General features: G+C 38.5%; 2 protein-coding genes across 2 annotated transcripts; both read right to left on the reverse strand.

Moving 5' to 3' along the window:
• Positions 1 to 541: 541 nt before the first annotated feature.
• LOC139734533 (ATPase inhibitor mai-2, mitochondrial-like) lies at positions 542 to 9,050 on the reverse strand. Its single transcript, XM_071645310.1, has 4 exons — positions 8,971 to 9,050; positions 4,030 to 4,075; positions 3,139 to 3,228; positions 542 to 1,415 (listed from the first exon to the last, which is right to left on the reverse strand). The coding sequence occupies exons 1-4, from the start codon at positions 9,024 to 9,026 to the stop codon at positions 1,263 to 1,265; spliced, it is 345 nt and encodes a 114-aa protein (XP_071501411.1). The 5' UTR covers positions 9,027 to 9,050; the 3' UTR covers positions 542 to 1,262.
• Positions 9,051 to 16,838: 7,788 nt separating this feature from the next.
• Positions 16,839 to 27,646, reverse strand: LOC139734555 (DNA-directed RNA polymerase I subunit RPA49-like). The gene is made up of 11 exons (XM_071645330.1): positions 27,595 to 27,646; positions 26,598 to 26,719; positions 25,975 to 26,051; positions 25,290 to 25,431; positions 24,698 to 24,845; positions 23,376 to 23,459; positions 22,441 to 22,537; positions 20,806 to 20,945; positions 19,531 to 19,627; positions 18,781 to 18,903; positions 16,839 to 17,085 (listed from the first exon to the last, which is right to left on the reverse strand). The coding sequence occupies exons 1-11, from the start codon at positions 27,644 to 27,646 to the stop codon at positions 16,839 to 16,841; spliced, it is 1,329 nt and encodes a 442-aa protein (XP_071501431.1).
• Positions 27,647 to 27,812: the final 166 nt, after the last annotated feature.

Here is a 27,812-nt window from a genome sequence, read left to right on the forward strand (position 1 = left end):
GGACCTACAAACATGTACCCCTACATAAAAAAGCAGACCGTTTGGAATGGTCTGCAGAGCGAGGACGTCCTTGGTTCTCCGTTTACATAATTTACATGTTTTATTTGTGCTACTCATTACATTCAAACCATTCCATTATCAAAGATGCAGTGGGATTCCTGGGCATTTCTTTGTGGCGTGTTTCTCGTAAAACATTACAAATTCACACACACATGCAAACCAGCATACAGACACCAAACATGCAGGCATACCATCAAGTACCATCTATACAACACCACAGTATGAAAGAGGTTTCATAAAATCAGTCATCAACACACAGACAGAAGCAACGAATATCAGTTCAACCCAAATGTCCTCATTCACTAATATCACAACGCTACACTAAAGCAGTGACCCATATCAGAAGCAAAGGCCAGCTTTGAATTAACAGCCCACTTACAAAAAAAAAAACAAAAAAAAACCCACACACAACTGTGAATCACCATTCATAAAAGAAACACATCTTGATTAGTATTTAGTGTACACAACTTAAACCAGCAGATTTCAGATATTGTGACTTTTGAATTTATTCAAACCTCATACATGCATCACAAACAAATTACAACCTCCTCTTCGACTTTGCTTTGAGCCAGCTCGTCCATTTTCTCAATGGTGCCTTTTTTTTTTTAGAATGACTGACAGCGAAACTGCTATACTCACAGGTCTCATAACGCATACTGAATAATTGATCTTTTTTTCAGATTAATGGTACATGGACTTAAAGACACCGGATGGCTGTAAGCTGCTGGCATTCAAATGCAGATAATCATAACCTGACAGATTAATACAGTCTACCTGCTTAAAGTGGAGTCGTGTATTACACATGTCTATACCCGATAATTCTTTCTAACGATGATTATAGACCTAAGACAGTTTAAATTTGCCTAAAAATTTTTAGGTATCTAAAAAAGAAATCATAATTTTGGTTCATTTGTGGGTGAATACACATGATCTAGGAGAGTAGGTTGACAAGAGGGTAAAACACAACTGACCCTGATTTGATTTTACTCATCTCTCAGCTCTATGCTATGCATGCACTTAGTCAAAAGCATTGACATCTCGACAGGCCGCGTTTCTGTCCAATGTCAGATCCACGAGAGATCCATTTTGAGTGCTTTGCATTGCCTGAAGAACTTGCAAGTCGTTAGGCAGGGTAGAACGCCAGGTAAGGTAGAAAGAAAGAGTGAAGAGGAGGTGGATAAAGCTATATGGACATAATACAGTTAATCGCTATCACTGCCATCCTTTTTCTGGTCAATTTCGCTAACTCGCTTCTTTAGCCTATGAATGGACTCCTCATGCCTCTTGATTTCTCTCTCGTGGGCTTCGATCTCCTCATCGTGGTGCTTCTTCAGGGCCTTGAGCTGTTCGGCTTGCTGGAAGGGATACAAAGCAAAATGTTCTCACATGAATGCAGGAGATCTCACTGAATATTTTGTCCATGATTTGACTCGTTGATGCTGTTCACTGACCATTACTACAAATTATCTGGGGTGAACCACTGAAGGGGTCAGGATCATCTATTTTCAGAAACGTTTTTGAAACAGTCCATTTGAATGAGATTTCACCATCATGCTCTTTGTACTTAACTGAGGAGGCATCTTTCATGTGTAAAGAGGTTGTGACTTTCCCTTATGTGGGAAGTTTTAAGCCATATTCCACTGCAAGAATTTACTTGGCAAAGAGTTTTTATCCAAAAGCAGCCAGCAACTAACTGAAACAATAAAAAAAAAAAAAGTGACACGGAAAAACATATTTGAAGTGGTTCCATTGGTTAAAGTGGGATGGAAAAACATACTTGAAGTGGTTTCTTTAGTTTACTTGCGTGTCCAACGCATCTAAAATGTCACAATCTGCTTAACCCACAAATTTATGCAGTAGTAACAATGGCACAACAATAATGCATACCAGCAACAAAGATGATGAAATGCAATCCACAATATGCTGAATTGTGACTGGATCTCAAGAACCGATCAAAGTTTAGTAATTGGGATAGCAACAATCAGATTTAATATTTGATATGGGAAGTGAACATTTGCATAAAAGATGAAAAATTCAGTATCATGCTCATGACTTAAAAAAAAAAAACCAAAACAAAAACTATTCATTGCATTTCTTCAAATGGAAAATAACTGCTACAAAAATTATTTGGCAGAGAAATTTATTGGGTCTGAATCTTTATAAGTAAGATGCATTGCCTATTCATATAAAAATGAATGATAGTTTTTCAGTATCTACAATTTAATGACACTGAAGATGCTGGTCACAAATCAATCTAAATATATTGTATTTCTTTGCTTCACACAGATTGAGCAACCAACAATCATATTCACACATATTCGTATTAATGCTCCTTCTATTCTTTGCTTCTGTTTAATGGTTTCCAGTACTGCTTTAATACAGGAAGATTTCACAATAAAATATGTTTCAATATATTCATTAAAAAAATAGGTACTACATGTACAGGAAGTTGTATGCATGAAATGAAAAGGGAACATCAACTACAAGATGGGGGATATAATTTTTTTAGGGGACATATAAATGTTGATCCTTTTTGCTTCTTTCTTGATTCAGTATTATTTTCATACACGTGCATGTACACGTGTACTCGTATGTGTATACGTGCACATGTGGTGTGATCTTAAAATGTTTTGTTTGTGTCTGTGCAAGGTGTATATGAGGTATGTGGGGAACAACACAATACTATGGATGGCTTCGTTCCAGAAACCGTGGGGTATGGAAGCCAACTTGCAGGGTACACAGAACAATATGAGTTAACACAGGTCTATCCCACACATCAATGCATGTATGGGTGCATGTCTGAGTGTGTGTGACAGTGTGTGTGCATGTATGCGTCACGCACGTGTGACAGTGTGTGTTGTGTGCTGCGCACATGTATGTTTTGTGTTTCTGTTTGCTATGTTATTTAATATTGGGGTTTTTTTTTTTCTAAATCAACTGCGTACTGCTACCATTTCTCTTATTGAATTATAAATGATTTGAAGGAAATCAAACAAAAGCTGTTGATGAAGAAGAACAAAAAAGTATGTATCATATGCTAGATGACAAAAAAAAGGATGTGTTTAAATGTTAACATACCAGTTTTCTGAAGTATTGCTCCTCATGTGCTGCCTCCATCTTGCCAAAAGCGCCACCAGCATCACGGATTGAACCTCCAGTACCGCCACCCTGAATGAGAAGCATACACAAGAGTGACATAATAATTACAGATGTGAGAGAATGATGCAGTCCAATCAGAAAGTCTTCTTGATAATTTTCTTTTACAGTGACAATTTAGCTGCAGATCAGTGATATCTAAAAAGTTGATCATTTATGGCTGAATTATGTACATTGCATATTATGTATGTAGCCTCAGATAAAAAGAACACTAATTCATATATAACATGAAACCATATCAGGACGATTATCCCCGAGGACAATTACCCCATGGCTAAATACTGGTTAGTGATAAGGTTAGAGTAAAGATTAGAGTTAGGGTTAGGTTCAGGGTTAGAGTTTGGGTTAGGGTAGAATTAGATCCAGGATTAGGATTAGGGTTAGGGTCAGGTAAAGGGTCTGGGGTAATTGTCCAGGGGTACTTGCCCTAGAGCCCATAAAACTCTTATCATGAATCAATGTCTCCTTGTCCCAATGTCCAAGGCTTTATTGTATCTTAGTGTTTCTAAACCACGATCTAAAAAAAATCACAATACACCATTATTTAACTGGTCCTTCCAGGAGTTTGCTATAACAACAGTTCATTGTCATATCAGACCTTAATCTCTAAAGTCACAGTGTTGGTTTATCACAGGGCCCACTAAACATGAGCAACACAAACTACCAGTATAGAGTTCTAGAGTCTGACATGGTTCTGACGTCACAGACTGCAAAGAACTCAGAATGACGGTTCTTAAGTCTTTTGGAGGGAGCTTCTGGAAGCTCTTGATGAAAAATAAAAAGATAGTAAAAATAATATTAGGATGGCTTTACCTGTCCAGATCCAGATCCATATTCTCCAGGGTACATCCTTACTTGGCTGAAATCAAAGACAAAGTACAAAGAGGGGTAACAAACAGTAAGGCCCTGTCTTCCCGCAAAACTTAAGTTTTCTTGTGGCGTTGACTAAATCAAGATTTGTCACATAATACTGTAAACGAGAAATGTTCGCGTGCATTTTAATTTCGCAAATTTCGCGAGCGTGAAGATTCGCGAAATTAAAATGCACGCGAAAGTTCTTTTGTACACTATATGCAGTGAATGCCAGTGGCAGTTCGCGAAAATTTCATGCCGCAAAAAAGGCCGTCGGCTCCAATTCGCGAAAAATTCATGCCGCGAATATATATCATGTTTTACAGTATTAGATGGCTAATGTCAGTCTAAGATTCATAGTGCAGGCAGTGTATGCTGTGATCGCTCAAGGAAGAGTGAGTTATTCCACTCCACCGAAACCGCCTTATTGAAGGTACTCAATGACCTCCTCTTAGCAGTAGACAAAGGCCATGAAGTTGCTCTTCTGCTTTTAGATTATTCTGCTGCGTTTGATACTATCAATCATGAAATTCTCCTTAACAGATTGGAGACTAATTTTGGTCTAACGGGAACAGTCTTGAGATGGATTGCATCTTACTTACACGACCGCCACCAGATGGTTACTGTGAACGGTGCATTTTCTCAGTCGTTCCCTCTTAGACATGGTGTCCCCCAGGGGTCTGTAGTTGGTCCTTTACTATTTCTTCTATACACAGCCCCTCTGTCTTCAGTAATCAACTCTCATAACGATATTTTACATGTTATGTATGCCGACGATACTCAAATCTACATAATCATACAACCAAATACCCAAGTCGAAGCACTCTGCAAGTTTAGTAGATGCGTTGATGATATCAAGCAATGGTCTCACGATAATTATTTGAAATTGAATTGTGTTAAATCGGAATTTTTATATGTTCATTCTCAGTTCAGGCGGGGTAGCTCTCTAACAGAATTTTCCTTTGAAGATAGTACTATCCCCATCTCTCAGTCCGTCAGAGATCTCGGAGTTATTGTAGATAAGCATCTGAACTTTCAACAACATATTAAGAATTCATGTCGTTCTGCTGCTTGGGGTATTTGTAAAATTGGTAAAATACGTAAATTATTGGATCAGTCTTCCACGGAACGTCTCATTCACGCATTTGTTTCCTCTCATCTTGACTACTGCAATTCCCTTCTTGTTGGTCTCCCTGCTTCAAGTACTGCACCACTTCAAAGAATTCAAAATACAGCTGCTAGGCTTGTGACCCTCACAAAAAGATCTGACCACATTACTCCAGTTTTCCAATCCCTCCACTGGCTCCCCATCCATCAACGTATCACTTTTAAAATCCTCCTTATTGTTTACAAGATATGTAATAATCTTGCCCCATCTTATCTTAAAGATTTAATTTCCTTCCGCTCCTCCACTTCAACCCGTTCTCTTCGTTCTTCCTCCGCTCTCCAATTATCACGTGGTCCCCGCACCTGTACACGTTATGGTGATAGGGCCTTTTCAGTTATTTCCCCACTTCTTTGGAATGAACTCCCTTTTTATATTCGTAACGCTGAAAATGTTGATAGGTTTAAGTCATTGTTGAAAACTCATCTGTTTACACAACCTTAATTTTGCTGTTGTTGTTGTTGTTGTTGTCGTTATCATAATATGTACATAATGCTGTATTTTGTTTTTACGTTATATATATTATTTTTCCCCGATTTGATGCGCTTAGAAACATCAGTATTAAGCGCTATATAAATGTTATTCATTATCATTATCATTATTTACAGTGACAGCATCAAAGTCAACATCAATATTGATGCTTCCCGATGACCGATTTGATTCAAATCTATTTGAGCGACTGAAAATGAGGTACTGAGTGTATCTCATGACTTAGGTGCACTTTGGTTTGCGAAATTTGAGATATCATTATCAACATGGATATAGTACACAAATATTGCTTTAACAATGCACTACTCAGCACTACAGGTCTAGGGTATTTAGAGAACTTGATATGAGGAAGTCTTACCCCCCCCCCCATTTTTATAACTTCAATAACTAATGATAGTCATGCAGACCTCCCTTGCATGATACCAGACTGAAGTGCACCATTTCCTTACCTAGACCGATAAATCTGTCTCTTGTTTGGTGACCTCATGTTAACTGAACGGTTAGTTTATATAGTCAACCCCTCACAACAGAAACAGGTATCTTCCATTCACACTGCTGTGCGCAGGGGAGGATCCAGGCATTCCGTAAAGGGGAGGCTTACAAAGTTAAAGGGGCAGGGGACACACACCCCCCCCCCCCATTTTTTCTTTTTTAGTTCTTTTGTTTTAACACAAAATACAGAGGAGGGGCGCGCGCCCAGTGCGCATCCTCTGGATCCGCCACTGACTGTGCGCTGTGTGCGATCTACCTGCTGCGCACACGCGAGTTCAGTGGTTTGAACATGACTGTTGCGTCTTGCAGGTTAGCAGAGTTTGAAGGCCGTTTTACCCGCAAAAGCAGGCAAAATGGTGTATAACAGGAATAAATCACGAAATTGGCAAGCTTCACCCACTCCTTGAGCAATGAAGATATGCATGCCAAGTTTTGTGATCTAAATAATTATAATATAAACCCCTACTGTCTCTAAAAATGGAAAACTGGGAATACTACACTGTTTTGCCGTTGGGTAAGTCCACACAGCAGAGTGAATTGATTGAATATGGAAAATAGAGTAAACCTACCAGTTTTTTGCAACATACCACTGGTCAACCCGAATACAGTCACTTATCACTAATCACATAAGCCAGCAAATTCTATTGTCACAACACACACATATCACATCATTTCATATACTTGCACTGTCGTTCACTAGCAGGAAAATCAGTCCCTTAGTCAACTCCGAAAGTCGGTCAAAAATTCCAAATCTCGCCGTAAAAAAAGCAGAATTGGCACAAATTTTCTAAAGCGTGTAATTCCTAACCCGTTCCTTACGGGAACCTGGTAAACCAGCTCAGCTCTCTACTTACGATGATCGGCAAATCGAAGCCGCTAGGGCTGCTAGGGCGCTCGCTACTAATAAATAGGAAAATCATAAACGTGAAAAGTTATTAAGATGCAAGATTTTTACAAGAAAACGAAAAAATCGGCTGATTTCAACACTTTTCATGTGTAGACCTAGAGTAAAATATCCTGTTTGCGGCAGTTTAAGCATTGTTAAGGGTTTTTCCAACTTATAAACAAATCAGGCAAATTATTTTCAACCATTTCATATATCATAGACAAGATTATTCATTAACGCAATTGTTTTCATGAAAGAAATTTACCATTGACCGACGCAGTTTTCAAGATTTACCAGGGCAAAACCCGGCACAATTTTCGCCGATAAGGGCGATATGCGACGTAGTATTTCTGCTTGCGGCACGATGTACAATCCCTATGCAATGCGCGCGTGCTCCGCGATCTTCAGCTGAACGCCTTCACATGTCTCGCGAACATTGCGTAAGCGCCAATTCCCATTGCGAAAGCACGGGAAAATAGCGGGCACACATGCATTGGCTGCAAACAAGATCGCAATTCTGGCGGTGTTGTTGATGTCTTTCTCGTGTTTTTCTGAATTTTTTCGATGGTAACATCCACTTTCCGAACAAAAATGGCGGCCCACATCGGCTTGCGAAAGTTCTATTTTATGTGAGGATATGTTTTCAAAATGGCCCATGAGCATCGGGAAAACGACAAAAAATCAAGTTTCTTGGACCATTATTTCTTAATTGTTATGTAAAGAAGTACCGAAAATTTTATTTTGGATGCGATATGTTGTCATTTAGGTGAGAAAATTTCACTTTCGTCAGAGATCGTGCCCATTTCATCGGTTGGTTTTTGTTGATTGCTAGTGTGTTAGTATATGTGTAGTGTGCATGTAACAGTGCAATGCTGTGTTTAGCTCTGTATAAATATTACCGTGTATGTTGTATAGCCAGGTGCCCGCACCTCGTCAGGGGCCCGAATACCGTCACCCCGCTCAAAATCGTTTTGAGCGCACTGAACAAAAATGTATGCCCGGGACTGTGTTCTGTACACTTGAAACTTGGCAGGACTACCACAACCAAGCAAATTGTGGTGAAAACCGAACAGTTTTTCGCGAAAATCTGAAATTTTAATAGGGCTATAGGAATACGTGTTATATCACCCGCACGCATCTTTTACGTGTATGTCTATGGGAACGTCACGGTCACTCGCACACGTCTTTTACGTGCTAAGTCTATGGGAGAGCGGGTGACGAGTTGCGGGCCCCTTCCTTAGCGCGCAACTTTTTCGCATCGTTCGCGTTTGACGACGATAGCTGCAAATTTTCAATATCGATCAGTGAACTTGTGATTCCATTGGAATTTTCAGCATTTTTCCTGTATGTGAGTTGGATTTCAAAGAATTTCAGTGGCGAAATGTGATTCAATCATGGGCAAACATTAACTATGACGAGGTGCGGGTCACCCAAGTATACCTGCCGCGAACGGCTGCACGGCCGCTTACTGACGCAGTTACTCTATTTACGTATCAATCTACGGATAATTGATCTCATTTCAACTGCATGGCTTGGTGTACATCTGAGTTTTACATGAAAACCGCCAACAAAGTGAACATTCGTCATTGAGACAAGAAGTTTGAAAGACCCCCCCCCCTTCCCGAAATAGAATAGATCAGAACATCTACAGGTATATCTATCTAGCTAGTGTTACCTGTTAGACACTAGTCATCTGCACAACGTCACAAGTTCAGCATACATGTTACCTAATGTGTGGGACTGTACAGACGCTGCCTGAGACACAGCTTCGCAACATCACGAAACAACATCAAGACGCTTTGTTACTTCGGTTTACACGTCATAATATGGTTCCGTACATTTTTGGCAAAATTATAGAAATTATTCTTACCTCGCAGCCAGCACCGGTCGCCAAATTTTCAGAAGAGACGTGCGTGCAAGAGCCATGCTGTAATGAGACTGGATATCTTTTCTGGAAAATACGAGGTCGGGGTACGTGCAATGGACTCATACCAAGCTAGAGATGGCGCTGTTTAAGGACGTTCCTCAGTTAAAGACACTCAGTCGTGGCGAGTGGTTTGTGCGGCACGGAGACGAACGCAACACGCTGCCTCCCCCATTCTGTATCAAATGTAGTGACCCCCGAATGAGAATAGCGCTGGCTCAATGGGTCAGCGAAAATACGGTAGGCTACAAGAGAGCTCCCTGTGCTTATCTCCTAACCCAAAATGGCTGTCCCGAGAGCTTCCGAATGGACGCACACTCTCAGTGCGCATGCGCATGAAGAGAGGCCAAAAGAGCCACGCGTCTTCTGGCCTCTCTCCTCCAATCACCGCAGCTCGCGGTGACAATATTTGTGTACGATGCGTACACACACACGCACACACACACACACACACACACACACGCCGCAGCGTCTTCTGGCCTCTCTCCTCCAATCACCGCAGCTCGCGGTGACAATGTTTGTGTATGATGCGTACACACACACGCACACACACACACTTGTCTCAGTGGTAGCATTGTCCCACACGTTTATGGATATAGCACCGAGTCTGCCATTGCGCAATTGCACGCACAAACTTCGGTCGTTCGGAGTTTACGTACCATTAGGGATGGCGATCGGCTGCCTTTAAAGTGAAGTCCGTGCCATTTTCTCCAAACTTTCCAGACCATAACTTTGACCCATCCGAAGCCCAAATGTAAATAAAACCATATGTTCATGCGCTTGTTTTTCTTCTACGGGACTTTGAAGAATATGACTAATCTGCCGTCCTTTACCAAAATGATAGCGTTACAGGATCAAGACCATGATTGGCAACAAAATCTGCAATAATTCTTTCAAAATCCACGTTATTTTCTCCAAATTTGCAAGAACTGCAGAAAAGGGTACCCAAAACGAGGAAAAGGTTTTTAAGTTAGGGTTTACACTCTTATTCTTGAGCAAGCAGCGCCCTCACGCGGCAGAAAACACCGAAATCTCTCAAATCCTTCTCATCGACGTTTTCTGTTAGGGGTGAGCAAAAGGACAAGATTCATGAAACTATATGCTGTACATTCAAAACCCATGTCAATTTCACGAAACTTTACCAAATTGTAGACAGAGGCTTACTTATTCCAGAAAAACAATCAAAAGTGGGGGTTCATGTGCTCGTTTTTGTGCTAGGAGCGCCCCTATGCGACATATATCATCGTAAGTCCCCCAAATCTGGTCAGGAACCTATGCAGGAATCCTGACAGGGTGGGTTCATAAAACTTATGCTGTACATTCAAAACCCATGTCAAATTCATGAAAATTGACCAAATAGTAGAAAGAGGCTTACTTATTCCAGAAAAAACAATAAAAAGTGGCGGTTCATGTGCTCGTTTTTGCGCTAGCAGCGACCAAATGTGACATACTATAGTAAGACCCCAAAATCTGGTTAGGACCATCCACAGGGTCGCCCTAACAGGGTGGGTCCATAAATCTCCAAATGTGACATACTATAGTAAGACCCCCAAATCTGGTTAGGACTCTATCCACAGGGTCGCCCTAACAGGGTGGGTCCATAAATCTCATGCTGTACATTCAAAACCCATGTCATTTTCACGAAACCTCACCAAATTATAAAACAAGGCTTACTTATTCCGGAAAAACAATAAAAAGTGGCGGTTCACGTGCTCGTTTTTGTGCTAGCAGCGCCCCCATGCAACATATATCATCGTAAATCCCCAAAATGTGGCCAGGAACCTATATGCAGACCTGGGATGCCCTGACAAGATGGGTTCATTAGACTTATGCTGTTCATTCAAAACCCATGTCATTTTCACCTAACTTGACCAAATTGTAGATGAAGGATTACTTATTCCAAAAAAATAATTAAATGTTGGGGCTCATGTGCTCGTTTTTGAGCTAGCAGCGCCCCCATGCGACATTATCATCGTAAGTCCCCAAAATCTGGTCAGGAACCTATGCAGGGATGCCCTGACAAGATGGGTTCATTAGACTTATGCTGTTCGTTCAAAACCCATGTCATTTTCACGAAACTTGGCCAAATTATAGACGAAAGCTTACTAATTCCAGAAAAACAATCAAACTTGGGGGTTCATGTCCTAGTTTTTGTGCTGGCAGCATCCCCGGATGATAGAAATCACCTCACCGGACCCCAAAATCTGGTTACAAACCTCTCGTGAGTGCCCTGATTATAGGTGGGGTTCGTGAATGTCATGCTGTACATTCAAAACCCATGTCATTTTTACGAAACTTTACCAAATTGTAGAAGAAGGGTTACTTAATGCAGAACAATTGTAAAAACGGGGGGTTCATGTGCTCGTTTTAGTGCTAGCAGAGCCTCCTTGCCACAGAAATCATCGTAAGACCCCCAAATCTGGTCAGGAACCAATACAGGGATATACCCTGCTAGGATGCATGAATCTCATGCGGTTCACTCGAAACCCCATTTTCTTAAAAAAAAACAAACAAACACACAAACAAACAAAAAACGTGTAACAATTCAGTGATATGGTGAAAAATATTTCAGAAAGAATGGTCCATGTGCGTTTCTCTTATTATTTCCCTTACACAGCCATAATGATGTTATGTGGATGCAAGCGTGGAAAACTCCATATTGACATTCACGCTTGTTAGTTTGTTTTACCCACTTGCTGTAACCAAGTACAGAAATTGATAATGGAGGAAGAAGAATAAATATAAGGAAGTGGGAGTTTTGGCATTAGTCTGACGGTCCTCCAAGGAAAAACAAATCTTAATACAATGACGTTGATTGTAGATTACATGTGTTGGTTGTTGCAGTGGTTGGTAAAGTGCGTGTTGTAAGCTATGGAGATGAACCATGCCCCTCCCCCCGAAAAAAAAATTCTTTGATTCTCCTTTTGTTACACCAGATTTGGTAATAAAAAAATTATATATGAATGGTGAAAGTGATGAATAGTCTTCTTTGATAACACTTTCGTGACCTTGTATTTTGTAACCAAAAATTAAAACCCCCAATATTTTGTATTACTAGTAATGACAAGTTTAGATCTAATCTAGATTTTAACAGAGATACTCAGATTGTTTTAGCTGCTAGACCTAAAGATGAAATGTGTCACATGCTTGTTTTGTTGTTGTTGTTGTTGTTGCTGTTGTTTTTAACACCTAGTCCAGTAGACTAGTGAGCCTTAGACCCCGACTTTACCATATGATTCAAAGAACGACCCAAGTCCATCACACAAAATGGCCTCTCCACAATTAATGTAAATGTTAATTGTCATAATAATATATATGTTCTAATTTGTATATACAATGTTGCCTTCCCATCACAGTTAAATAGAATATTATTGGACACATAAAAAAGATATGAAGTTTTTTAAAGTTTACTCGAAATGGTCTTCCATGGACTTGGGTCGTTTTTATATTCAGATACTCAAATGTAATAACTTCCTTATTTTTTCATTTGATTTTTATAAGATTTTCATTTCTATGATTTAGAACATTTTACTCCTTCTTTTCAGACTAACTTTCAACTACACTGGAAACAAATCTTTAAAATCACGAATTGAAGTTCTTTCATTTTGCATAAATGAGTATAATTTCTATGTAAATATATATATGTATATATGAAGAGTTTGTTTGCAAAAACCGATAAGTCCATATTTGAAGATTTTGAGGTACGGTCTCTGTCATAGAGTACAAAATAATACCTTTTAAATTATATATTGGTCACTACATATAAAGGTACATTTTTGAAGGTATGGTCAAAAGAAGCAAAAATTTTCTTATTATTCTCTTTATTTTTCTTGACCTTTAATTGCAAATATCTCCATTTGGCAAATATGGACTTATCGGTATTTGCAAACAAACTCTTCATATATATATATATATATATATATATATATATATATATGTATATATATATATTTATATATGTATATATATACATATATAATATATATATATGAAGAGTTTGTTCGCAAAAACCGATAAGTCCATATTTGCCAAATGGAGATACTTGCGATTAAATGTCAAGAAAAATAAAGAGAATAAGAAAATTTTTGCTTCTTTTGACCATAACTTCAAAAATGTATCTTTATATGTAGTGACCAATATATCATTTAAAAGGTATTATTTTGTACTTTATGACAGAGACCGTACTTCAAAATCATCAAAAATGGACTTATCGGTTTTTGCAAACAAACTCTTCATATATATATTATATATATATATATATATATATATATATATTATACACATGTATTATGTATATATAGGGAGAGAGAGAGAGAGAGAGAGAGTGTGTGTGTGTGTGTGTGTGTGTGAGAAGGGGTCCTGACTGTGTACAGAACCAGTGTAGCTCCTTCATTATTTGTTCAGTGCTAATGGGTGCAACTATGTTTTTATAGGTATACAGTAAGTCATCTTATGTATTATACTTCTGTACAGCCCTGATGAAGGTCTGTAAAGAAAAGACCGAAAGCTTGGTAATAAACCACGTTGAACTTAATACGTCCTTTGAATGCTTCATCGTCTCACACTGTATACCGGGTGTCCCAAAAAAAGTGGAACGGTGGATTTTCAGTACCTTGCGTTCTAAAAGTTATATATTTTTTTACATCATTAGAAAGAGAATCTTCCGCAGAAGGCAATACCAAAATCATTAAATTTGGCTCAAAACTTTTTATTTTACGCCCAATTCTGTAAAGGCAGCCATTTTCAAATTTCACTGGATTTTTGCGACGTATGAGCGAAGAATTTGGGTGCAACACGCGTTCCATACTTTGTATTGTGTACTGTGGCCCGTTGATCCATGTCAACAAAAGATACACACTTGTACAGCTTTAACATTGGGCACGCACACACACACACACACTGTTTTTTTCCTGGCCCGCGCCCAATGTGAAAGCTGTATCTTTTATATATCTATCTTTATATCTATCTATCTATCTATCTATCTTTCTATATATATATATATATATATATATATATATATAAATACATATATACTGGGTATATAATCACTGCCGGCGGAACGTTTTCAAAAGTGGGGGGGGGGGGGGGGGACTGAGCTAACAAGCAAAAAAAAAAAAAAAAAGGCTTCAGCTCAAAAACATAACCTTACATTCCAATGTTTCTATTTCTTTCGAGTACCATTTATGCACTTCCTGGGTAAAAAAAGTGGGGGGGGGGGGGGACCCAAAGTGGTGACACCTTATGTATTCCTTTGTATGGTGCAAAAAAAAAGTGGTAAATCGTGTATCTGAAACAAGATCCATAATTTGTGATTGGTTGAGTTGGCACCAAGTACTATTCATTGATATGGGAAATATCCCTAGCCAAGACAAATTTATGTTTTCAATAATTATGTATTTTTCTTGCATGTAATCTAGTACAGCGCATTCAAGATTATGTACTGTTTATATACAATATACCTGCATGCCTGCTTCTCTCCATGTACCTGCCTATCCACCAATTTTCTTACACATCCCAATAGTATAGAATATAATATGTGACACCTGCCTAAAACATGCCATACACACACATGAGCACACACACACACACACACACAAACACACACACATTCATGCACTCGCAAATGCTGACATAACACACATTGTACAAAGGAATACTGCACATGATTACCTTGACATAAAAGATATATATCTGCTGAATTTCAAAGGGCACTATCATATTACTGCTATTTGTCCTGTGACACTACAGAAAAAGCATCTCTGCATAAGTGCAAAATCAATTCTGCTAAAATCTCAAGACTTTTCATGTCCATATATATCTAACAAGCTTGCTGTTGGTGAAATTATACAAATCATACACGAGACAAAAATGTTTACTCTGAATATCAATTTATTTTTGCACAAAAAGTAAGGCAAAAACATTGGGGAACTTCCTCAGAAAAATTCCTTTCACTAGAGACACAGTTTTGATTTTCCTGTGAGCGCGGTTACCAGAGGGTTATTCATTTACTTATTCATTACTTATTTTCAATAAATAATATTTCTTGCAAATCTGCTGAGACCAGAAATGTGATACTTTTGTGATGTATCATTGATTGCTATGAACAGGATGGGTAATGTCCGAGCATCACATCTTCTAACAGACAAAGGGAACACATTTCCCATAAAACTTACAATGAAAGAATTAAAGAGAAGAATTCCTGCATATATCTGCATACACCAATACATTGCTTACTTTGAAGTTGACAGACATCATTTTGTTGGTACTTCAAATTGCATCACTGTACACAAACTTCTAAAGACACCACAGTTACAATTTGTATCTCTACCTTTTTAGAGTTGAAGTAACCAAGATTCTACCTAAACTGAAATTTGATAAAATAAAATTTGCACAGCAAATTACTTTTGCTAAATCAGTGGCTATGGCTTCCTAATCTAGTGGTGCAATCTGATGTAAAAAAAAAAAAGAAAAAAAATCTATATTGCAGACTTTGAGAAGTTTGCAATAAGGGGCAATGTCAACAGTCCACTGTTGTACACAAATTGAGAGAAACAAAATTACGGCCCTCAAAGTAAGCGAGAAGTCTGATGCGAAGCTTCATATCATATCATCATTATAAAACTGGAAGTGGGTAAGGTTGGAGAGCTACATAGGTAGAGAAAAAAAAAGTGGTAGATTTAGATAGTATAGTTTTGGTTGAGAAGGGGCTTCTGGTTTCCAATATTTTTGTGAGATGATGAGAAACCTCTCACAAAATATGAAAGACCATATAATTCTAAGGGAAAATCAGAGTTTATTAGACGAAAATTGGTATTGAAATGGCTGAGATATCCAAAAATAAAGAGGTCCTAATAGAAGGTCGGATCCACTCTTTATTGGGACCACTTTGTTTTACTGTTTCTGGATATCTCAGCCACATGAAAACCAATTTACAGCAAAATAAAGTTTGAATTCCACATAGAATTGTATGCTCTTTTACATTTCATAGGTGGTGTCTACTTATCTCACAAAAAGTTAAAATCTGCATCCCTAAACTTGACCAAAACTACGTCATCCCTTTAAAAGTAAAGTTTCTCAGCAATCTTTCACAAAATAACAAGCAAACTTTCAATTTGAAGTTCTTGCTTATTCTTTCTCTTAACCCTCAAAGCAACTTTGTTCATAGTCCAGCAAAGAGTTCAAAATTTTGCTGTCAGTGAATGAGTTCAAAAAACAAAACAAAACAAAAACCTACATATCTCACTGGATCCCTTTGATGCCATAATTCTAGGGACTTGTTACACCCAAATCGGTTGGTGCAACTCACACAACAGCTAGGGCATTTGGAGTTAACCCCAATGCCACTGAAAGAAGCTTGAATAGCCACCGTCATACTCATCCATGCAAAAGGGTGTATTCAGAGTTTGTGATATAGTTTGTGTATCCCAGGGAATAGCGCAAAGTTACCCTTTCCAGTACTGTCTGGTCTTCATTTATGGGTACTTTTAGGTAACTCACACCAACATAGGAAGCCGAGGAAGGAGAGAGAAACTACAGTCAACCTTGCTTAAGTCAACCTCACATAAGTCAAATAGTCGGCTAATCAAAGGTCTTTTCAAGTCCTCTTCTCTTTATATTCTATTGATTTTAATCCCTCATAAGTTAAATGTTCCCTAAGTTGAAGCTACTTCTTCAGTCCATATAGATTGGACTTAGGCAAGGTTGACTGTATGTACAATGAGAGATAATTTTGATGACAGTTGATCCCTCCTTTGATGGAATAACACCTCCAGCCTCACAAACAGCTTTTGACTCTCTTTTGTTTCTTGCTGATATCATCTCCGACCCCCAAAGGGTCGCTTTCCACCCCCCGTAGACATCCTCTGCAGAGGGGCACTGAGTTCGATGAAGAGAGCCTTCTGGGCAAGGCCCTTGGAGATCGAGGTGGTTGCGAGGTCATAGTCGTCATCGTCATCATCATCGGGATCCCTCTTGATTTGTCTCTTTCTCCTCAGCTGAGCTGGGGAAGCCACAGTTTGGGTTACAGTCCTACATCCGATAGCTCTGGCATGAGTGATCAATCTAGGTACAATGCATTGAAAATACAGGGGGAAGGTGCGAAAAAGTATTCTGGAGAAACAAAAAAAATATTACCTCCATCACTCTATAGATTAAATCTGTGCTTCTCAACCATTTTCAACCCGAGGCCCACTTTGGCTCCTATGAATTACTTTTGAGCCAATGGTTAGATGAAGTATTAATCTTTTTTATTTTATTTTTGATTGACATTGTGGCCAACCTGTGAGAGCTTCTTGGTCCACTGGTTGAGAAGCAGGGGATTAAATCATTCCCTGTTCATTAGCCCCTGATTAACAGATATCAAATCACATATTTGTTCCAAAAAGGAATTACATGCACATAGTATTCAAAACAATACTAGTAAACCAAAAATGAAGGAAAGGGAACGTAAAATATTTATTCAACCATAATGACCAAAAATATCAACTTCATAAAGGTGTTAGTGTTTCTGAAATTGCACAGTATGAAACCCATTCTGCACTGAAAATGATTTTAAACAAGTAAATTTGGGTAGCAAAGGAGTCTGACAAGCATCAGCTTATCATGTCTATCCTCTTTTCTACTAGGGGGTGTCCAACAAATTCATAAGTACTAAATATCAATTGGCTGTGCCGTTGGAGGCTGCACATCTATCAATTATTGTGCAAACAAGCATCGTCCAAAGATATGAATACAATCAGACAGTATGCTAACTGGGAAGAGATGCACACTTGTATATTAAAAGGAGCATTACATGGATTCAATCTTCTCTCCCAATCCTTGTCTGATATCAATAACATATCAAACCGGCAACTTTCGTACTTGTGCAAACTGATATGAAATGTCTTTCTCTACAATATACTTCAAAGTTACACAGGGAGAATTTCACTTCAGCTTTCTCCTCAAAAGGGAGACTACTGTATACGCCATATATTTCCCAAGTCTAAATTTTCGCGAATTGGGAATTTCTGACGATTTCGTGAGTGGTTAAATTCGCGATCCTGGAGTCCTGTACTGAACGGAGAAGTGTAAACGTGTACGTCACATTCACATCGGGATCAGAGTCAATATTTTCATGTGTCTTTTATTTCGCGAATAGCACCTGACTCGCTAAATTCGCAAAAATAAAAACCTCGCGAAATATTCGGCGTATACAGTAATATGAAATCTATTCTTCTACAACATACTTCAAAGCTACACAGGGGGAACTTCATTTCAGCGTTCTCGTCAAAAGACGAGAATCTCCAAAGTGAGGTCACGAAAATTAACATTGAAAATAATAAACACGGTATCAAAGACCAGGAAAGCAAATGGCTGAACTAAAATGAAACACTGGTATGGCTTAATCTCAGTGCTTGTGGAGTCAGAAGTAAAAAGTTGTATCCAAACTAAAGCAGATTTCACTAGAAAACATATATGCCAAATTCCGCGAGTCAGGTGCTATTAACAAAATTAAAGACATGTGAAAATAATGACTCTGATACCAATATGAATGTGACAAACACATATACATTTCTCCGTTCAATACAGTACGCAACGATTGTGAATTTAACCACTCATGAAATCATTGGGACGTCCCGATTCACAAAAATTTACACTTGCTATATATACAGTATGGCGTATACAGTAAGTGAATGCAAAACAAGACCGGAAAAGACAAGAGGAGACAAAAACAAGTCATAAAAACAATTAAAAAAAAATCGATCTAGCTGCCCATACTTCTTGACAGGGATGCCAAGGTCCTCGCTAAGGGTCGTGACCTCTGTGTGGAAACTGTCAATCAGCTGGGCAAGTACCAGGATGTAAGAGAGGAGTTTGTCTTTCAGTCTCTTGGGAAGGAACCTGACGAGAAGATGAAATAGAAATGGTGTACACACAGTCAGCTGCTTTCCTCATTCTACTTTCAAAATTCAGATCACAATACTTGATACTGGGTACTTAATTTTTGATATTTTAATGTCTTGATATGTAACACTGTATATATGCTAAGATTTTTGCGGTGGTTTTATTTTGTGATTTCACTCATAGGCTCTCTATTGGGAAAATAACAACATGTGAAAGGTATTAATAAAAATGAAAACAAAAATTGCCCTACATGCACGGTCCCAGGCCAGCACATTAGCACTGCAATATCAAGTGACTACTAGTAGTAAAGCCCAGATGCCATAGATTTGTTAATAGCAGTCACTGGCATGGTCTAAATACTAGCAGTAAAATCTGGCTTTAATATTTTATGCATTTTTCAAACAAAATTGTTCGTTTGAGAAATCACACCTTCTGAAATTTTTTCTTTTGTTGTTGTTGTTGCAATTATTGTAATAATGAAAAGACCACAAAGCGTGAAATTAAGAACTCGTAAATATTTCTGTCTATGAAATACAAGTGTGTACGGTACTTGATAGAGTGTACTTCTTTAGCAGGTCAGTTGCTAGGTATCTACAAGTGGTACGGCGAGTCACATCCAATCACCTGTCTTCTCGTTTGCCGTCTGGTGTCGGTACCATCTGCGTGAAGGACTCAAAGAGGTGTGCCCTGATGTCTCGTGGGACGCCCGGTAGGCATTTCTCTGGGGATGGACATTCGATTGACAGACAATAAGAAGAATACATGTACGTATACTTGTACATGTACTAAAACACTGCAAATTCTCTCTCGTATCAGTATGATTTCTTGCTCAATATTGTCAATAAGCAAAGGCAAAACTACATTCTCAAAACTTGACAGTGATCAAGTACATGTAAAGCAAAGACAGGGATGTAATCAAGTGAGTCTTGTTTGATTTATCAGGATTAATAGAATGGCACATTGTCAAATGTCATATTACCTGTGTTCAGACATTCCCTTGCCTAGATTTTACCTGCATACATGGATTGGATGGTTTCCTTTCATGAGTGTATGAAAGATTTGTGCACTTTCCCAATTTTGATCTGATAGTACAATAAGAATTGAAATTTTTGCACATTTTGCATGACCACAAACTAGGGCAAATATAAAGGCATTTTTGCTTGTTATATGTAACCCTCTTTCATTTTTTTATTCAACAGAGTTAAAACATATTAAATTCACCTTACCCGGGTGAGTGCGAAAAGTTACTTGCACAAAATTTTCAATTTTTACGGTACATTATAGACTATGCTGGGACTAGATTATGCTTATGAAGTTGAAAAGCATTTCACTGCGGTGAATGGAGTCGTGAGAATTTTCCGTGGCTCTAGGTGCAGAGTAAACTAGAAAAGCACTCTGAGAGTGCAAACCTCCGCCAAGCAGCTACTTCATGATCTTGTTCTTCCATAGAGATCAGTGATTTCCAACCATACGTATGCATGCACCCTAGCATTAAAAATCGCCCGATTTCCCAATATAGAAGCCTTTGTTACGTCATAAATCCTCAGCTGCGCGGCACGCCTCGCCCTAGCAGAAACTAGAGCATGCACTTTAGTGTGTGTATGAAAACCTCAAAAATGCGCAGCTTGAACTCCTAAGTTCATTGACCCTACCTGCCAAAATATCGTAAATCCTTCAAAAAAATCCAAAAAATTTCTGGATCACTACCAAAATTTAATCATCTGTTCCTTGTGTCATTCTCAACCTTCCCTGCAAGTTTCATCTAAATCCGAGCACAACTTTTTGAGTTATTTTGCACACGGAAATACTAACTAACTAACTAACAAACCAACAGTAATGAAAACATAACCTCATCACTTGGCGGAGGTAACAAGGGAGATGTTCTGATCTAATGCTTACTGCCTTTCATGTCCTTTGGATGTGTCTTGTGGAGTTGCATGAGGAAGGAGACGTATACCAGACACACAGCTTGGGTGGTCTGGCGATTCTCTTGCAGGTGGCTAAGGCCAGTTAGGTGGTTCAATACATAATGGGGGTACCTGGAATATAGGTGGACGAACATCATGCTGTTAATAATCCATCATGCCTTCTACACTGATTTTATATAACTTACAAACTTAGTGCTCGAATAGTTTGCTATGTACCTGTATGGCAGAGGCTGTTTCTGGAGACTGCCAAGCTTGCAAATGGCTTTTGCCCAACATAGCAGTGCCTAACATGTGCAAACTGGATTCTAATCACTAATCTGCTACATGGAAGAGCCTATTACAAGGTCCTCAGGGTAGTAAAGTGCTCACCCTTTATTATGCTGTGTACTTTGCGGTGTGTTCTCATCTGTGCCCAATTATTGAGAGTTGACTAATAACTGCAAAAATTGACAACTAAAACAAGTTTTGCATCTTGTGATGCAAATTAGCTGTATATTGTCTCACTGGGGTTAAAGGGGATGGCTAGTAACTGATCAGTGGGAATGCTGGGGGATGATTGTTCCAATCCTTTTGGGATTCATTTAAGAGTACATTTTATGTCTATTGTGTGAAAATTGTTTGCTTCAGAATGGTCTCATATTCAAGTAATGTGCAGTTTAATGTTTCCAGGTTAGCATGCCCGTACAGTGACGGGGCATTAAACTGCACATTACTTGAATATGAGACCGTTCTGGAGCAAATAATTTTCACACAACAGTAGATATATAATGTACTCTTCAATGAATCCCACAAGAATTGGAACAATCATCCCCCAGCATTCCCACTGATTCCCACTGATCAGTTACTATCAATCCCCTTTAAAGCTGTAACTTCTGTATTAAAGGGGTATGAACTCTCTTGCAGTTCTCAGATGCTGCAATTGCTATACAACCTCTCCAGTAATTGTCTTCCTAGTCCCAATTTGCAAAATACTACTGTAAAACCAGACATTTTTGTGTGCATTCTTATTCTGTGAATTGAACGAGAGCCAAGATTTGTGAAATTAAAATGCATGCAAAAGTTTCTGTCTACACTATAATGCATTGGATGCCATTGGCAATTGGCAAAATTTCATGCAGTGGAAAAAATTTCATGCCACAAATATTTCTCACTTTATAGTTTACTCACAAAACATAAGGCAAAATGTAGTATAAAACCAGGCTGTCAACTAAAACCTGCCATGCTACTTTACTGGCACCCTTGAATCCCTTCCCCACCTCATGAAAAAAAGCATACTGACTGTAGTGTACGTGAGACATATCCACTTTAAGGTGATAATCGGACACTTCCATACAAAGACCATTGTGACACAAAACTGATAAAGAGGATTATGATTAGAAAAAGTCCAAATGAATGAGAAATGTGAATTTTGATCAATATCGCGTCAAACAGAAGATTTCACGTGCTACAGATTCTAGTAAAAAGACTCATCCATCACTTTGCTATTACAAGGCTCTTATTCTTGAAGGAAAATGAAATATGTAAGTTTTGTTAACCTTCGTGGAGGGAAGGATCTGGAATGAAGAAATGGAGAATACGTGTATCTAGCAGTGTGAGCACAACTTACTTCTTGGAGGCCTTCCACTCAGATGCATTCTTTACAGCACCACTGATTAATTCCTCTGCCAGAGGTTTGAGGACATCCCAATGTGTCGGTGATATCACTGGGAGATTTTATCATCAAGGAAAACAACACTATTGCATAAAAAGACAGAGCAAAGAACAGGCATCCAACTATCAACAGTTTACAGCTAGAGGTATCCAACTATCCTCAGTTTACAGCTACAGGTATCAAACTATCCTCAGTTGACAGCTACAGGTATCCAGCTATCCACAGTTTACAGCTACAGATTTGAGCAAGGGGCTAAAAAACTGTCTGATGCTCCCCGAGACTGCAGCAGAATTTTTGATAGTAAAACTGTAGTCCCTTAACATTTCAGAATTTCTTGGTACAATTGAAAGCCGAGGCATGCAACAACTCGCAAATTTACATCAATTCTGTACGCATGTGAAAGAACACTTTAGATTAATCATATCATTAAAGAAGAATTGCTCTAGAAGATTCTGATGACAAAAATTTGATGGGAAGCCACAGGATAAAATAGAAGGATATTTGTCACATTCAGGTGACAAATAAAACTTACAGAATGTGACCTGGTCTTTCTCCTTAGGTAAACAAGTTCTCAAACTAAAACCCAAATTCTGAAAAGATAATAACACGCTAGTCTCATCTAATCTAGGACATACATTCTGTAAATATACTCTAAGTAGCTCTGTATTTGACAATCATATCATTTTACTGATCTTCAAGTTAGATACCATGATTCATAAAGGTGAAAAAAACAACAAAGTATTTCACAATGGGCTCATTAACTTAACCCATTGCGTAAGGTTGATTTTGCTACAACACGCATTTCCCATAGACACTTGCCCTGATATACTCGGGACTCGTCTTCAACGGGTAAAATTCGCCAGCTGCCTTCAATTTGAGGCAAAGGATACAGTCGTGAAGCTTGAAGACATCTTGGAGCAATGTAGCTGTTGGGTCATGTGGGGGCAGCAGATCGCTGGTACCTTGATCTTCTTCTGCAGAACAAAATGAAATATGATGAATAATATTTACAGGTCAAGAGGGTATTCATAGTCTTTGTCCAATGTTCTAAATCATTGGAGTGACTTCTTGTTGTGTAGGGCTTAGATGAATAAAGTTTACTAATTCAATTGTAGCATTTCTGACACAATGGCAATATGCAATGACAGAGATACTAATACATTTCATCCTCCTCTCATGTCTAGTTATCAACTAATCAACCTTAAGAAACTATTTGTAACCCGCCACAACAAAAGGATCTGAGAGTCACTGACAGCTGAGCCAAGAAAACTGAGTTTGAAGTCAGATCATCAAAACTGGTAAAAACCATCAAATTTCTGCTGTTGGCATAATGTTGTAGTCTAATGTTTCGTTTATCATCTGCCAAAATTTCGAAGCTAACTAAGCAAAGGAAAGGCAAGAATTAGCGTTTTTCTGGGCCATGATTTTCCGACTTTCAGCAGAACAGGAAACTTGTCCTAAGATTGGATTTAGCGCCACAGATAGATTCCGCCCCTAGCAACAAGGGAGTGATCTTCTTGGTCAGTGCGCAGAGGTTGCTATGAGTGGACCTTCTATTGTCTAGAGGTGAAAACTGTCTTACCTCTCCTTGATCAAGATTGCTTCGGAAAAGTACTTTGAAGGCAGTTTCCTCCAAGTGCTGATTTCCTAGACCACTCGACATGGTCTCATAAAATCATCAATATCTCAGGAATGGATTCCTTTTATGAGTTGTGTGAAATATATGAAATTGAAGCTGAAGAATAAGGGAATAATGTCATGTCATTTTCAGAAAATTGTCTTCCCTCGACTTTCGGATCCTTTTGTTGCAGCGGGTCACATTTCACAAACATCCAACTTCCTGTGTCCATTTAATGTAGCCCTGTAAACTGATGATTCATGGTCATCAACTGACCACTGACCTTAAAAGAGTAACAAAGCTCTCTTGTTCTTGTAAGATACTAAAAGTAGGATATAGCCTCTGAATAAATTACTTGTGATCTGTTTGCTCGATGATTTATTGTATGATACTCTTCACATATAAAATCATCATCTTTTCAGTATAATTGCCATTGATTGATTCATAAATCAGCAATCAAAAATTTGTTCCCCCCCATGAAAAAAAAGATTATACAAGTAGTAAACTTGACAAAAATAAAGTTGCAAATACACTGCTCTCTACAGAACCTTCCTCGTTTAGGAAATGAAATGAATGAGGCAAAGATTCACTCACTGATGGGTGTACTTGTTAAGCTGCCTGCATGCGAGAGGGCCTTGGCAGCTGAAGATTCCAGGGCCTCTGATCCAACTTGCCCGCGAAGCCGGGACTCCATGGCACGCTGCTTCCGAGAGCTGCCAAATGCTTCCGTCAATCTGTCTTGCTGAATTTGCCAAATAAGGATGGAAGGGGAAAACAGAAATGTCAGCCATGTGTTTTGTTAAAGCATCAATATTTAAATGATGCAGCATGCTTTTAAGTTCTGCATACATTATGACTCATTAGATTACAAGCACAATCCCATAAACTAAGGATGAATATAATTATAATTTTTTGTATTTTTTTTTAAATTAGTGATTACAAACTTGTCCTACAATAATCAATACTAGTACTTAGCAATGACTGTTGAAATGCCAATTCATTTTGAAAGCCATTTTTCAAGTTACAGTAAACTTGGTGTCATTCTTTTAGGATGTTATGCACTGCACCACCCCTTTCTTTTGAAATCTGAGATTATGATTTTACTTTTTGCAGGTCACCCCAGCAACCCCAGTACTGTGATTTTTTTCAAAGGGCAGAATCAAAGACAAAAATTATTTTTCTTTACCTTCTCTGCATAGGACAGATCCTTTGATTCCTCCTCCTCAGCCTTACTCTCCTTCTTCCCAAGCCATGGATGGAGCTCCAAAAGCTGAGCATCGTACACCTTCATCTTGCCCCGCTTCTTATCAAGCACACCCACAAAGTACCTGGCAAATGGAACGGTACAAAGAATAACTCTCATCACATGATTGCTAATATTGATGCATTAAAGTCACAGAGATTCTGAAGAGCTTTTACAGAAACACTAGTGAGTTACACTATATGCATCTCAACTGGTGGCATTAACTCTTAAATCAGGATGATTTGGGTTGTTTTTTTTCGTGTCAGGACATGAAGAAATAGTTTGTTTCACGGAATTTCATGCAGAATGAGGGAGACTCCGTATTAAGTCTGCTATCCTTGATCTTTATCCCACAGAATACAACCAACCAGATACAATGATACTACTACTACTACTACTACTACTATACTACTACTACTACTACTACTACTACTACTACTAATAATAATAATAATAATAATAAAGCTCACATAGAAGGATTCAATTAGAACTGTACCAACCATTGTGAGAAATACACCAAAACATTAAGAAAAGGTAGTAAAACATACAATTTAAAAAACTGAAAATACAAGAATGAATCTTTCCAGAGAAAGAAAATCAAGCTGTAAATGACTTCTTGACTACTTACTTGCACATGGAGTTTGCCTTCGATGCTTGGTCTCCATAATTCTGTCCAACATACTGCATGGAGTCTCCGTCAGCCACCTGAGGAATTGGTCACACACTGCAGATAATCTTACAAGGTTCACATTTCCATTATGCATAATGTAATACTATATTAATGGATATTTCAGACATTAAAAAAAAAAAATTTTGACCAAAAATAATTTTTCATAAAAGATACAAAATATTCATAAAAAGATATGAAATATCTTCAGCAGCATCTATCTATATTCCAGGGGGGCATTCCATGAAGCGTTTTGGTCGGATATTTTTCTGACAAACTGTTACAAGCTACTGAAATCCTTGCATCTGGTTGGCTGGGAGCGAATTTGTCCGACAAAGTTGTCAGACAAAGTGCTTCATGAAGTGCCCCCAGAACTCATTTAAGTATAGGGCCTACATGTGTTTCAACCTTTCATATCTCTCTCATTTTACAAATATGACTTTCATTAAGTTATTTTCACATTTTACTTATTTGACTTTACTTCATCATTAAAATTCAACTCAAACACAGAATATTTGAATTTGAAGTGTTATATTCTGATCATGTCAAGATTCAGGCCAAAGAATGTGATCTATTTTTCTTACCAATATTCTTCTCAAACTTTTCCTAGGATCATCTGACTCTGAGCTCTTGAGGAGTGAAAATGAGGGCGTCTTTCTCCATGTTCCCTCTGCATGCCGCTGAAGACGGCCATGGGAGAACTTGGCTATTCAACACAATATATTGCAAGTCAAACAGATGAAACACATTGATATTATGATTTAATTCAAATCATGCTCTAGCTTGTTTCATGTACATTACATAAATATAAACTATGCCAGCCTGATGTAAGCAGATTTACTGTTAGTGTTAGAGAGGAATTTACTCAAAACCTATGTAGGCATAAGTGACTTTAGCAGGAAATAATGCAGATTAGCCACAAAAATTAGTAAATTTAGGCCTTTTTTATTAACACATCAGTTAATCCATTAAGGACGAGCTTTAATACACATTTACCATAAACACTAGACAGAAAGATCCGCCTGTCCAGAGGGGTCTTTAAATAATTATATATTATTTTTTTTTTGACGTTAGGGGATTCCGTGAAGCCAGACGCAGTCTCCACGGAACATAACCCCGACGACTAGATACAGACCGATCTTCCGGTCAACATAAACACGTGCCAAGTATACTAGGGACTATACTTCAACGAGTTGAACTGAAAAGTGAAGTAAACTTTAGCACTGACTGGGTTAGTTGTTTGGCCCACTTTGTTTGTCATTGTGTGGTGTTGGAGCCTTAGAATATTATTGTCATTGTTGTTGCAGTGGAGGCGAGGAGAGCTTAATCATCATTAATTGATTAACGATTTGCAAAAGGTATAAATAGAAAATAATACTTCAGCATGGGCATAAGAAGACCGTGCGGGTAATTTCTCACCTTAAATTAACATAATTTTAAACAAAAAAACCGACATATTTTCAGCACCACAAAATATCTCAGGTGTGGGACAATGCAATAATGCTATGCTGAATTGCAACAAATCAGTGACAACAGACTGATCGTGTTATCTTGGAGTGAAATTTTAGTAGTTCATCTCACCAAGCGTGAACTTTTCCTGGTCTTCCTGAGAAATATATGAACACGAAGCCATTTTTGTCTTTCTGAACTGGCCGCTGGCGCTAGCGCTCGATGATGGACACCACGCCACACTGCGTGAGCTCAACTCGCTGCTGCACACTCACTGCAAAATGCACAGTTCTGCAGTGTTGTTGCACATGTGGCCTGGCTGGATGTTGTTATCAGGTGATACTGTGATA

Source organism: Diadema antillarum, unplaced genomic scaffold, assembly GCF_040938485.1.
Source record: "Diadema antillarum isolate AM-2024a unplaced genomic scaffold, OU_Dant_1.0 seq00000532_RagTag, whole genome shotgun sequence".
NCBI lineage: Eukaryota > Metazoa > Echinodermata > Echinoidea > Diadematoida > Diadematidae > Diadema > Diadema antillarum.

Bases quoted from the DNA above. Each gene is read 5' to 3' on its own strand.
- LOC139734533 (XM_071645310.1), bottom strand. From the start codon at position 9,026: ATGGCTCTTGCACGCACGTCTCTTCTGAAAATTTGGCGACCGGTGCTG. The intron at 3,229-4,029 runs GTAAAGCCATCC...CTTCTCATTCAG, and splicing joins ATGGATCTGGATCTGGACAG to GGTGGCGGTACTGGAGGTTC. The intron at 1,416-3,138 runs GTATGTTAACAT...TATCCCTTCCAG, and splicing joins AGCAATACTTCAGAAAACTG to CAAGCCGAACAGCTCAAGGC.
- LOC139734555 (XM_071645330.1), bottom strand. From the start codon at position 27,646: ATGGCTTCGTGTTCATATATTTCTCAGGAAGACCAGGAAAAGTTCACG. The intron at 25,432-25,974 runs GTAAGTAGTCAA...TCCATTTGCCAG, and splicing joins AAGGCAAACTCCATGTGCAA to GTACTTTGTGGGTGTGCTTG. The intron at 22,538-23,375 runs GTATCCTTTGCC...AAAATCTCCCAG, and splicing joins TGTCTTCAAGCTTCACGACT to TGATATCACCGACACATTGG.